The sequence below is a fragment of the Aquila chrysaetos genome, chromosome 7 (genome assembly GCF_900496995.4).
Source record: "Aquila chrysaetos chrysaetos chromosome 7, bAquChr1.4, whole genome shotgun sequence".
Classification (NCBI taxonomy): domain Eukaryota; kingdom Metazoa; phylum Chordata; class Aves; order Accipitriformes; family Accipitridae; genus Aquila; species Aquila chrysaetos.
The window spans coordinates 17,792,111-17,806,729 of record NC_044010.1 but is presented as its reverse complement, the minus strand read 5'-3'; the positions used below and the strand labels follow the sequence as shown (position 1 = coordinate 17,806,729).

Here is a 14,619-nt window from a genome sequence, read left to right as displayed (position 1 = left end):
TAAAAGCTGGCATTCATGGGAAGCTCACTGATCACAGTGGGAAGAACTGCTCTGTCATACAAGCATAGCTCTCTCCCTGAATGGATCCAATGGCATATTTCATATTATTGGATCCAGTGCGGAATGACATTGTTAAACGAAGCCTTTTGTTACTAGCAGTACTTTTAAGGCTTTTTAAATCATTTTGCACAGAAGAAAACTTCTGTCACAAAGCATAATTAAAAACATCTAGTCATCATCCTAAACGATTAAATAAGAAGGCAGTACCAATGTTTTTGGAAGGAGGGATTTGAATAACACTTGTAGCACATCCTGATGTTATTATGAGCACTCGCTTTCTCTGACAAACCCAGCAAGTGGGGTATTCGTGCCTCCCTGTATCGGTGTCTTTCCTATTACTGTTAACATAATTTGCGCTCAAACAATAAGTCCGACAAGGATCACAGACTTCATTACAGCAAACTCAGCTTCTTACTGCAGGTGGAGAGATGTTCATAACATAAACTACAGAGAGAGAATCACCTTCAAAGAAAACATGCATCAGAATCAAAGTATTCAAGTGGAGGCCTAGGGTCAGTTGATGTTAATGAGCTGTTTTCAATTATTTAGAACATGATTAGGGACAGGATTGTATTTGCCCTGATTTTGAAATAGGCACCTGACAATTTGGTTGCATGGAAACTAACCAGATGGGACGGCATTGTTTTGGAAGTTTAATAATGTTTGTGTTAATATTATATTATATAGAGGTGTACATTTTTATTTGCAACAGGCAACCATATTTGAACAGCTGTGCCTCCCTTTCTTTCTTCCATTTTCAGTAGGTCTAGCTCTTTTGGTACCGGTTTGAACTTGGAAAAAGCAGGACATTGTGAAAGATAAAAAAAGCACAGAATCCCTTGTGTTTTAAGAAAGAGAGATTTAGACAGCATACATCATACTGATGTGTGCCATGCATAGAGGAAAGAACCTCACCAATGGATTTTTCTTTTTGAACCCTGAAGACTCATAAACTAAAATAATTTAAGAGATTAATCTTTCTCTGTACACCTTATATATATTGAACCTTATATGTTACTGTCACCAAATGGGACATTTTTTCTGTGCCAGGTCTTTTAATATCCTACAGACCAGAAAAAATACATTCTGTGATGAAGGGACAACAGTGGAAGCCAAGAAAAATGTGATTTCTTCTTGACACCGTCACCCATTTCCTTAAAATGATGTGAGCCAACCTTCCCAAAACTCTTAAGTTGAGACCAATAGTACTTTATGTATTGATTGTTACTTAGACAGGAAATAACTTGTTTTATATTTATTATTGGACTGCTTTGATCATGAAAAAAACATGGTAGCCAGGTACAAAGAGAAGATCCAAAAAATTTCTAAAATCACTGTACAGCATGCAAAACCATGAATGGATAATACTACAGGAGCTTGTCATTGAAATTTTGTAGAACCCACATCTTCCGTTATGCCATTTTACTTTGAGAAGTAGGATTTATAGACTTCATGCAATAAACATGTTTAAAAACCCAACAACTTGAAGGGGCACTGCACTTCATATAAAATAATAATAATATGCAAACATAAATGCCCTAGCTGAATATATATCTGTTACTAGTTTGGAAAAGGTCTTCATAAATTTGGGCTTGTACTAGTAAAATATCTAATATCTGCTTCTGGCATGGTGATTACATTTAGTGATTTTTAATTTTTTTAAAAATTGTTTAAACATGAAAAATTTTGCCATCTTTGACAAGTAAGAAGGATACTATGAGGGCACCAGCTCAAAGGCCTTGAAAACATTTCAGTTAATTTTTTACATGTAAAGCCCAAGAATGGATGTACCAAAGACACTTGATGTTAAGCATTGACAGAACTTTAATTAAGCATTCTAGGAATTGTGTAGGGAATATTAAAGTTTTATGGGTTTTTCTTTTTATTAATATCCTAATTTGGCTTTAGAAACCATTTTAAAATGTAAGATGAATGGTATATTCCATGTTATGTTGACACTGAATGTAAATAGGGACAGTTTACACAGTACTGAGTTACTTGTGGAATTCTAATTCATAATGTGGAATGGGTTAAGAATTTTCTAATACCTGTCCTTTTTTAGTGTGTCAGAAAATCCTGATTTATCCAAACTAGGACATAAGTAGGAAAAAAGCTTTTTCAGATTCAAAGTGAAATCTTAGTTCAAAACCTGAGTGGAAGGGAGACCCTAGAATACCTGGTAGACCTCTGCTATTGCATGGGAGGTCAGCACACAAGTCCTTGCACTCTTTGAATCAGACCAAACCCTTAATCCATAGACTCCAAAGGGTTGAATGTTCTAATCACTGAATTACAGTCAAATAAGTATTTTGCTGGATCCGATCTACTTAGTGTGAATACTTCAGTACTCAGTGGAGTAAGGAACCTCTTTTTCTCCTAAATCACTGCATGGGCTCCAATAACTTGTCTAAAGAACTAGTCTTGGTGGGCTGATTACCACTTCTCATAAAAATCAAATTACTTGTAAGTAAGGGAGTATAAAAATGGGGGTATAACAGGCCTCTAAAATGTAGAATTCTGAAGTACAGGACACTTCTTCAGGGATGAATAACACTATCTCTAAGTGAAAAGAAGGAGGTGTTCTTGTTCTGTTCTGCTTCTTGAAAGCTTAGCCACATTGGAAGATATTTGGGGTGCTGAGTTTAAGTTTCGTAGTAAGTTATTGCATTTATTTTTTAAAAAATAAATAATTTTTTCTGTTAATCCTCCTTTCACTGGAAGCCCAACGAAGGCTAAGATTTGAGCACCATAGAGATTTACCTTTTAACAAAATGTGCAGAGAAGTCTAGTGGCAAGTACTGTTTATATTACAGCTAAACGTAAATATATATCAATTCTCTGGAGAAAAGACTGATGCATGCATCTTTCAATAAGTGCATTTTCAGCACTATTTGAATTCTAATGACTATGAGATCACTAATATTTCTACTCCTGAATAGTCTACTACTTCCAATAGTCATTTCTTAAAAGTCTCAAAAAATGTATGTACTCCACCCACCCTAACATCTGCCCAAGAAAAGAGGTGGTCTTATTTTCTGTTTCTGGGATTGTAATTACATTAAGTGAGAATGATTCCATTAGGGAGAGATTATTTGATAAGATAACATGATGCTATCATAACATCATCATCATGTTACCCTTTTGTCTCACAAAATGATTTTTTTTCTGAATTCTGGTTATTTCCATACACCTTTTGCTGATTAATGCCCTAGGATGCATAGGGGTCATACTTTGATTTAGTTGCTCAACCAGTAGCTGGGAGTTCCATGAAAAGGTACCCACAGAAGCTCTGGTAATCCAGCATGCTAAGGACTGAAAGGACCAAGGACTTCTGAAGTTACGTAGGAAAAAGAGGCCAAATTACTTTTTTATTATCTTGGCACTAAGAAGAAGTTGGTAGAGATTCATTTTCTGATTCTGTTGGTGACCTGCTTTATGATCTTAAGCAAATTTGTTTACTTTTATGAATTCAGTTTCCGCTTTTACACTGTGGTTGTCAAGGGTTTACACATATAGTTTAACATAACTTATCACATGGGAATCTTCCAGCGGCTTCCATGTGATTACTTTATATGAGGAAATTTATATGAGGTAATTTATGTGAAGAAATTTAATGCTGCATGTAACCTTATAAGGGCTTGGCGATGAAATTATATATATATATATAATGAAATCTTTCTTACTTCAAGCAATGTCAAAACAGCAAGTGCATTTTGAAGAAAAAACCCAAGCCTTTTAGCATTGAAGATCTGATTAACAGCAAAGATCTGGTGACTGATAAGAACCACCTTTATTTTGAAATAGCTTCAGAGATTAAATCAATCAGTAAAGCAGTTCCACAAGGTATTAACGTTGCCATTAGTTATTGCTAAGAGTACAACAAAAATCACGTGCTGAAGTGTTTAATTTCTTCATGTATCAGATAACATTCATTACTAGCGTAAACTGAAATAAATTTTCCACATGCATTCACTGATTTGTATGTTGCTGAATAAAGATGATATTGCCTGATCAAAAATAGATAAATCTTCCCAAAGCTTTGAAATGGCCTCCCTGGTCTTGTGCAATGAGATGTACCCAAATCCTAGAAAGACGGATGAAGTAGAATCACTCAGTGGAACTTTTGCTTTTGGTCTGCTGAAACAGAAAACATTATATAAAAAAAAAAACAAAACATGCCATAGCTTTTATCTGTAACTGCTGCTAAGCTGTTATTTCCAGCAAAAAGACAGATTCTTGGCACATGGCGGGTAGAAGATGTCTTGCTATGTGTCTAAAGACATGTTTGAGTCAGTTCAGATTGGTGCTAGCAATCAATTGCAGCTCATAAGTACCTCATTACTCAAGCTAAAGACTGGAGGGCCAAACAGCTCTTACGCTGTTGGAGATGCATGTAAATAAATAAGTCACTGGGTATTGAACCCAGTGTGTTTTACTGTGAAGACTTGCTGTATTACCTACACTCACATAAACCACTGTGGTTTTTTTAAAAATAAGATTTTCCCAATTCTTATTCTTTTTGGAATATTTATCTCCTCCATAATGTCTTTAGAGCTCAGGATAAGGGCATATTTGTAGGTATTGTAAAATAATTTTAGTCACCAGTCCCTTTTTCATAAGAATTCTGCTTGAAATACTGATCTGCAATGTTTTATTGCCATGAAATTACTGGGCCAAATCCTAAAAAAGATGCAAATTATAAAAGTTCTGGTAAGTTTAACTGATGTAAATTGGTATACTTCTACTGACTTTAGAGGAGGAGCAGCAGCAGATCTGACCCACAGTAAAACCCTTGATCCTACTTCTTTTGTTTGTTTTGGTTGTAAAAGTAAGAGATTTTTTGGACATATCTGCATTACTTGTAACAAGCTGATGAACATATCTGAAAATGAATCAACCTCTCTTACTGTATTACTGCACTTGATATGTTTTTCTTTCTTCAGACTTTGTTTGCTAGTGGTGGTGGTGTTTGCTGGAGATTGGGTGATGTTCCAGTTATTATGATTAATACTTCTGAGTGTGACAGGTTAAAGCTCACAGTATTGATAGAGTACATTTATACTTGTCAAATTCTTCTAAAATGAACAGTCCTAGCAGGAATTAGTATTTTGTAACAGCATTTTGTGTTCTGGAAAAATATCAATCAGCAAGGTTTTATTACCTTTCTTAAAATAACATATTTAGGTTAGTTTTGATGCAATTATTCTAAAGATTTCTTCTCATTTTATATATTGATGCAAATGTGAAAGTGGAGGACAAGTTTGTCTTAAAAGTTTTCCCCTTATAAGTTGTCGTGGTTTAACTCCAGCCAGCAACTAAGCACCACGCAGCCGCTCACTCACTCCCCCCCCACCCAGTGGGATGGGGGAGAAAATCGGGAAAAAGAAGCAAAACTCACGGGTTGAGATAAGAACAGTTTAATAGAACAGAAAAGAAGAAACGAATAATGATAATGATGATACTAATAAAATGACAACAGCAATAATGAAAGGATTGGAATGTATAAATGATGTGTAGTGTAATTGCTCACCACCCGCCGACCGGCACTCAGCTAGTCCTCCAGCGGCGATTCCTCGCCCCCACTTCTCAGTTTCTATATTAGATGGGACGTCATATGGTATGGAATACCTTGTTGGTCAGTTTGGGTCAGGTGTCTTGGCTGTGTCCTGTGCCAACTTCTTGTGCCCCTCCAGCTTTCTCGCTGGCTGGGCATGAGAAGCTGAAAAATCCTTGACATTAGTCTAAACACTATTAGCAGTAACTGAAAATATCAGTGTTATCAACATTCTTCTCATACTGAGCTCAAAACATAGCACCGTACCAGCTACTAGGAAGACAGTTAACTCTATCCCAGCTGAAACTAGGACATAAGTGTACACTTTAATTCTGGAGAGAAATCAAGCACAGCATGAAAATAAAGCGGAAACAATAACATTGAGAATGAAGCACCCAAAATAGAATATCAACTAGTTTTTGAAAAAGGACTGTTCATAAAATACAAAAATTGTCAATTATAAGCTTCCCTAAAAACTATATATTAAATTAATCCCTATGCTTCCAATTTTAAAGAAACAAGTAGTTAATGTAGAAGTCAATTAGTAGGGAAAACCACAAGGGAATATATTTCCTACACTACTTTATTGTGCATTAGAGTGAAACATAAATATAAGACCTTTCTTATTCTGTGTTAGTAACCTCTGTTTAGAAGTGCATGGAGAACAGAGAGCTGTCTGGGGCATTAAATAAGTAGGAATAGGAACTTCAAGTTGGGGGAAACAGCACTGCATTGATCAATGCAAATGAAAACTTAATTGTCTGAAGTCCCCTCTTCTATTTTATGTGGGTCATTTACAGTAATGCATAAAATGCTGATCATTTCTTAAATATTTAAGCCAGTAATGCTAGCTAGATGGGCCTTTAATTTCTTTCTTCACCTGTGGCTATTGTGATTACTTCCATCAAAGTTTAGCTCTTTTTCATATTTCTCTGGAAACCTCTTGATCTCATTGCATTAGTTGTCTGCCTTTCTCAGTTAAATTCTTCATGTATTCCTATCTGATACTAATTTGTTCCTCTGGTTCAATGTATAGTCAAGAGAGTGATTTATTCATCTTCAATAGCACCACTGAAATCACAGAAGTACTTGATGCCCTGATTTATTAAGGCACTTGAGGTCAGTGCCTTAAGCATGTGCTAAAAATGAAGCAAATGCCAGCACGACCTACAAAGGATTAGTCATCTGCATAATGGTTTGCTGGGTCCTTAAAAATACAAACTCGTGGAACAGATTTGCTACTGGTGTAAGGTTAGTGCAGCTATACTGAAAGCTAAATGATGCTGACAATGCTTTCAGTGGAATTATGACAAGTCTACACTAAGCCTTCCCTTTTTCTTGTCTTGTGCCATGCTATACATTATGATATGCCAAAAATAAAAATCAAAAGTTAGAAAAATACTTCCAACATTTTTAATTGTTCATACACCATTTAGTGTTCAGCAGGACTATTAGCATCTCAATAAGGAATTATATTGTTACAGCATATCATTTTTTTCCATTTGATTTTGTAAGGTCCTACTGTCATGCTCTTTCACATTTGCTTGATAATAGGGTATCTGTGGTGTCACTGCTACCTCACTGCTAATGAAAATAGGAACTGCAAATTGGATGAGACAAACACCCTAGATTTGCAGGTTAAAGTATTTCTTGTGCCGTAGATGAAGATGTGTGTCTTGTATTAGGAAACTGTGGAGGAAACAAGAATTTATATTTTCCTATTGAGTCTGAAAATTTTCCTCACTATGACTATGAACTCTTTTTTCTTTTCCCAAGGAAAACTCTGTTTTGTATAGAGGTGTTTCTTTCTTTATGGTCTTTTTTTTGCTTGTAAGAGGTGCCCCTCTAACTCATGTGAAATATTTTGATTACGAGAATATATCCTTGAAAGCCAGCTGGCAAAATTTTTTAAAAGTTAAAGACCTATTGCAAATGCCTTATTTGGCAAGAATTCACAGTAGCTATATTGTGTATCTTTTTGCAATTAAAACTACAAAGTTAATTCCAATGTATCAGAATAATATTTTTAAATTTTTAGGACAGATTACAGACTTTTATGTAGTGCATTTTGCAGATATTTAGAACAGTCTCTTTGTAAATTTTGTTTGAAAAAAAATGTTCTGTTTTAGGGGCAGCATTATTGCATTTCAGAAATAATATCCTGTAAAATGACTGTAACAAGGTATTTTATCTGAAAGCCCATTGCAGCTTTCTGAGTTTCAAGCTTCTGCAACAATAAAACTGTTCTTATTCAAATGTATATTATTGCATTCATTCCTCTAATAGCAGCATTCCATCATATCAACCTATAAATAGACAAAGAAACAATTGCACAGAGTACTTGTTATTCATCCCCAATATTTTTATTTTGTTGTTAAATATCAGGCTTTAGAATAGTCATATGGAGCATTGAATACAGAAAGAAAAAAGTTATTTCCTCTGAGTACACACGTGCTTTCTATCTGTGTTTCCCTGGGATATAAAAGTTACTGGTTTAGTTCCATTGGTCATTTTTATTGCTTTCCTGAAGGCAATGGAAATTGCACAAAGCTCCATATAAAAGCATCTCAAAGTGTAAATTAAATCTATGGTATAGTCTTTTGTAAATAGAGAAGAATGTACTCTTAGATAATAAATCTTTTTTGTGTATATCAACAAGATGTCTATTTTTTTTCTTCCTAGATACACCTTTAGTTAAAATCATTTCTTCCAATTCATGGCCTGAAGAAGGACAATCTATAATTTTGACTTGTGAATCCAAAGGAAAACCAGTGTAAGTGATTTAACAAGTAATATGTTTTTGTTATTTTCCTTATTCTGCTGTGATTGCAATCTTCAGCTGCAGAAATCTGCTGGTTTTGTCTCTTCCTGGGGTGTAAAGTAATCTCTGGTATAGAAAACCCCTTGAAGCCTGTCTTCATTAAGTGTCTATAGAGGATTGGTCTTTTACTTTGTCATCTATTTTAGTTTTCAAGAAGAATTCCAGCTGTGAGGGTTTTTTTTTTTCAGTCAGGTATATCAACCTGAAAGGAGCGCAGGCTTAATCAGTCACTGTTTACATCATTGAACTGATGATAGAAGAGAAAACGTCTCATGAAAATCTTCCCACATCAACTAGCCTCAGAGAAAATATATTGAACTTTCTGGATGCTTTGGCTGTCATTTACAGGGGAATTTGAGGTTTAATGATATGTGCAATTTGGCTGCCTCTTTATACCAGAATTTGAAAAGATGTAGCCTTCTTCAAGAATATAAATTGTTTTACTTGGAAATTAACATCTCTGCCATCAATGTTTTTAAAGGCAGATTTGCAGTGATTAACTCTTGCACAGAATCTACTATTTAAATAGACTTCACTCTTTAAAACAGTATCCTCAGATAAGCTGTTATACATTTACCCATAAAGATACATAAATAATCCAATTACTTATATTAAATTAGTATGAATCGTTTCTTAAATATTGACCTTCTGCTCAAAAGATTAATATATAGTGTTATATGGAGTGATGATACACAGCTTTAGAATGGTCTTGTACTTCTGAAGTAGTATGTGCTTCTGAGATAGATACCTCTCAGAAGGTATCTCACAAAAATCAGCTACAAGACATCTCTTGCTTTTATACTATACTTGAAGGAGAAGGAATAATCCATTTACCTAATAGCCTTTGAGCATTTCCCTAGGTATCAGGAGGTACAGAGTCTGTTTCCCCATTATTTTCAAATTCAGCAGAAGATGTGCAAGTGCTTAATTTTAGGAAAGAGGTCAGTCCTGACTGCCCTGAGTGCGCTGTTGGCTAGTGGATAGTTAGGATTTTCCATCTCAGTGTTTTTCTCATGATGTAACAGGTGACAGCTACATGCCAAGTGCTCTCTTTGGCATACAGACTTCAGGCGTCCTAGCCCCAGGTGCTTAATTTTAACTATTCATCTAACATTCACTGTAGGGATAAAGACTAGAAGTAAGACAGTAATTATGTACTTTTATATTTTTAATTACCTGTTGCTGGGGGGGGGGGGGGGGGGGGGGGGGCAGTTTGGCCCTTCACATTTGGAGTCTTTAAATAATAAGAAAGTTTGGTGGTTATGAGTTGATTTCTTCTTTTTGTTTTTTTTTTTTTTTTAGTTTTGTGAGAAACAGTTGGATGATTTGACAGATGGATGTAATTGCTATGTGGGGAGGAAGGAGGAATAGGTGTATAATACCAACCAGGGGTTCTAGTTCTCCAATGATTTCACCTGCCTCTGAGTATTACAAGGAGGCATGATGCTTTTCAGTTTCTGAGTGTACGGGAATAATTTCAACTGTCTTTAAACATCTGCACAGTAGTTATTTACACCTGAGCTGCTCACCTGGGCCTCCCTTTGCGTTCAGTGGAGAGATTTAGGCACTATTATGACATGACTGGTCTGCTCTACATTAGACAATTACAGAAGAAAGAGCCAGACTGCATCACACCTCTGCTACTTTCTCTTCACTAACTACATGGAGTTTAGACAGTTAATTCAGTCAGATATCTACCTCTATATTTTGGGATACCAAATATAGATATCTAAATATAGACATTTATATTAAATTTTATATGTATGTTTAATTTTGGTCAGGTGCATCTCACTCTTTGTCTACATTGAATATTCATAATCTTAATTGAAAATGGGCCAACATTTTTTTTCACATGCCAAAGATGTTAGACTCTGTTAAAAAAAGAGACAATTAATCCTAACACATTATAGATTTTCCTCTAGACCCCTGTATTTGTTAGTCATTTCTGAAGGCAGTAAAAAACTATAAAAGTGGTATGTTTTAGCTTGACATACACAATATTTTCTATTTGGTACATGTAATATTGTAGATGTACTTTATATGTTACCATTAGGAGACACTACTTAAAACATAATAATTAAAATGGTGCTTCAATTGAGGTGTTTACTGATTTATTTATTTTTTTTAAATAAAACTCAGTGGCATCCTTAATGGATTCAAATGCAAACCTCACATGTGGTTTTGAAAGGGCAGCCAAATAAAAACTCCACACCACAGAATTATCAAGGCAGGGCACCTGTATGAGGTAGCCTTTGGGCCACAGATCTTTTGCCAATAAATGCACCTCTAATTGTCCATGCCACAAGAACCGCCAACATCGGCTCCTCCATATTGCTTCATTAGGTCAGTCTTTCACGGCGGAGAGCCAGAAATAAATAGGCATCCTCCTGGGAGCAGTCTGCAGTTGCTTAGCATGAGAAACAGTAATGTTGTGCCCCCAACCTACATTATGATTAACTTCTGGCTTGTAGAGAGAGAGAAATTGGAGAGGTCTGCAGAGCCCAAACTTAGCAGTGTCACAAGATAAGTGATGAACCGTGGGCTTCATGGAAAACTCAGAGCCAACCATGATCCTTCATAGCCATTTACACACCACAGGTTAATTTCTATACACTGTCAACTTCGTGTCACAATTACAACAGTCTCTCCTGTTTCCTGTAGGCAGCAGTGAATCATACCAGTAAATGAACACTTACTTATAGGTACATTTCTTTTGTAACCCAGAGCAATTTTCACAAGCTTCAAATGACATTTGAGATGAAAACGGAGAAAGAATAAAGCCAGGTTGTGGCTATGGTGACATTCATGATACTGATACCTGCTGCAGAGTAATTCTTTCCCAAAAGGGAAAAGCAGAATGAGGCTAAAGCTAGAACGTACTTACCCCATCTTACAGCTCATCACCAAGCCCCTCCTTGCAGGGATTCTGTCCCTCAGACCATATGCATCATGGATACCCAGATATTGTGTTTCAAATCTACCACACAGTCCTAAGAAAAAGTCCTACCTAAATTACCATCTTATAGTAGGGAATGGGAGGGAAGCCATGCTCAGACCAACACCTCTGGGAAATCAACTGCCCTCTGCATCTCCTGCTGAAACAGCATCCTCCAGAGATACAGCAGAGAGATGAGGAACAACTGTATACTAGGTGTTAGAACCAGAGAACCAAGGCCCTGCTAAGGTTTCATAGTTTAGGGTATAAGATTTTGCTTGACCAGTTGATGGCCATGACTTTGGACAAGAGAAAAAATGGCCTCAGACACTTGTGTGAGTGCAGCATCGATTGTCATAATGCGTGAGATGGGCTGGAATTATCCTAGACTCTGAGGCTGCTAGTTGCTGTGAATGGGTTCATGTCACCTCACATTTGTGCTCTTGGTACAGAGATACCAATGTTGGAACAGGAGTCCTTAGAGTGGGCTAAGGGGTAGACGAGAAATTGGGGAATGGGAGAGGGGGTGGAGAGGAAGATGGAAATGTGGGTGAGCCATTTTGAATGATCCAGTGAGGCAACATGAGAAGGTGTAAGATGGGATGCACAAATTCTCTAACTGCACTGTTTTATCTCTCTGCTCATCGCTGTGAGGATGAGGATAGCTCTGACTCTGGTCATCACCCTGTGCTTATTGCTATTAGGGGAATTACTTTGCAGGCAGGAGCTGTTCTTCTGGGTAAGCACTGCATTGCTGCTATAGAAGTGTGATGATACCAGTAAAAAGAGCAGGCCAGGTTCTGCAATGGTTTTGCAGAGGCAGGCCACGTGGGGGATTAATAAAGTGTCACAGATCATTATAGAGTCTGCCACAGTTTCGTCTAGAGTATGTGTTGTGGCTGGTGCAGCTTCAAGCAGAGGTAGGCTGCCTGAGAGGTGCTGGGGAGGTACTGCAAGAGCCATCAGTCCTTGGGTTTGCCCCTAGGGCCTCTGATGGGACATGTGTCATGACACCAATCCCATGTGGTGGGATGACATACTGACCACAGTGCTGAGTCAGAATGGGAGTGATAAGATGGTGAGGGGAGGAGGCTTCCTCATACATTGACTTCCAAAAGACTTGCCTCTTGCTTCCATATACAACTCTGGCTAAATTTATTGCCTCTAGGATCTAGCATCCAAGCTTGAGTAGTCTCTAAAAAAATCAAGTTACACTTATGGACACAGAGCTCTGGATTTGATGATGTTCTGATCCAGTTTGTGTAGCACTTGGGGCACCAGTTATAAACAGTGTAAGGGTGGTATTTGGAATATTGTATTCATAAAGATATGACATGTTCAATTAAAATTTTCTGTTGGTGGAAAGGAAAAAAGAGGAAATATAATCATCAGTTTACCACAAAGATTGTTTTTAAACAGACCTTATAAACATAACTCATGACAGAAACATACCTTATCTGTAATATTTTAAGGGAACTTGAGATAGCATTTGTGAGGATTGTTGTCCAATTGATCGATCCCTAGTTGGTAGACCAAATTAAAGAGTTTTCTTTTGGAAAAATTCTAGTAGGTGTGTTTGTGTCAGCATAGTCTTTTCTTATGCAAGACTCAGTTGCTGGTTTGTTCACCCTGTTGACAATTTTAATAATATTGACAACCAGGTTCGTTTTTTTTTAAATTGTAGATAAAAAAGTGTTTAGCCATTTCTCTGCATAACTTAGATCAAGACACCCTGTAGTTGACATCACTATTCAATAGCACCCTATTTTGGAGATACTACTGTAGAGTTTCAAACCAAATTGAAGCTAATCTCTTGTCTTTCCAATCCTTGGAGCTATTTTGTCTTTTCCAGTATTTTTGGCTGGATCCCTGGACAATTGTCAGGCTATAACATTTTAGTAAATGAATGTGCCTAGCATGTCTGTAAGGTGTCAGTGGCTCTTTTTAATTTATTTCTTTTTTAGCATAATATAGTTTTACCTAGGCTTTGTTTATTTTCCAAAGAAGAAAATGTAATTAAGCTTCAGAAATCATAGACATCCTTTTTATGAACTCATATGCAATGTCTAGACTTTTCTGAAGTCATATTGCCTGACAATATTTTGAATATTTTAAAACAAAAGACAGCTGTAAAAAATAAAAAGCAAAGAACAAAATGATTATTTACAGTTGTCTGTGCTTACAAAAGATATTAAAAGCCAATGGTTTATTATTGCAAGTTGTAGCTTCTACACACTGTTGTGTCTTAAAAATATAGTGTAGTGACTCAAAACTGACCTAAAAGTGAACTGAAAAACTGCCCCATAATGAAAGAAAGGTTCAATATTTAATAGTCTTAGTCAGCACTCTCACCAAAGCATGCATGAAATATGGGGGTTTTTTAAGTCAGTGTCATTTCAGCAGAAAAGATGTCAAAATATAATGGAATAATTAGGGCACAGGAAACAAAGAGAGAGTTGGCTGTCTCCTGTGTGCTTCAGAGAAACGTCTTTCCATTCCATGCAGCTCAGGGGAATCATAGTATAGCTGGTTGACTAATGTAAAGTGAATATTTGGCCTTGTTTGAAATAAATAGGAAAGATTTTTATTTCAGGAGAACACTCATATATGTGTCCTTCATTAGAGTAACATTATTCGTAAGGTCATGAAAAAGTTATAGAGAAAAGCACAATCAGTAATAAACACTAATATTATATGTACCTAGTACTATAAACTATAGTCAAATAAACATTTTAATATCAGAAAAATTGGTCACTTTTAATAATGAGAGCACACCAAATAATCAAGCTTGCACTATAAAGCTATTGTAAACTATGTGTATGGTATCAGCGCAGAAAGTTCTGTCTTTTCTACTATCTATTTAAAGAAGACTTCCTTGAGTGAGACAAACATTTTGAAAAGGCTGATGGAAACAAGTACTAAAGATAACAGAGAAATATAAAACACCACTCTGTCAGTGGCCCCAGCAAGTGGCTGTTTCATTTGAGAAGGACCTGACAGGGCTCTAGGTGAAAAGAGAAAACTTGGTGAAGAGAGTTTAAGTAGGATTCAGTCATCTGAAAGCAGCAGAGCCTGGACTCATACTGGCTCATGTTTAGCCTACCGTCAGCCAGGACCCCCATGTCCTTCTCAGCTTAGGTGTTGGATTTTGCATCTGTCCTTGCTGGATTTCCCTGCCTCCCATGAGGGACTTGTTGGCCTGTTCCTCCAGCCTGCGGAGGCCCCTCTGAATAGTGGCCTTCTCCTCAA

At 36.6% G+C, this 14,619-nt stretch overlaps 1 protein-coding gene across 6 annotated transcripts in view; it reads left to right on the top strand.

Annotated features, from left to right (window-relative positions):
* Nucleotides 1-14,619, top strand: part of CADM2 (cell adhesion molecule 2) — a 699,058-nt gene that overhangs the window by 587,034 nt on the left and 97,405 nt on the right. For all 6 annotated transcript variants that reach the window (XM_030020124.2, XM_030020125.2, XM_030020127.2 and 3 more), the window contains one exon: nucleotides 8,297-8,387. In XM_030020124.2, the coding sequence (XP_029875984.1) occupies nucleotides 8,297-8,387 (91 nt within the window). The remainder of the gene's footprint in view (nucleotides 1-8,296; nucleotides 8,388-14,619) is intronic.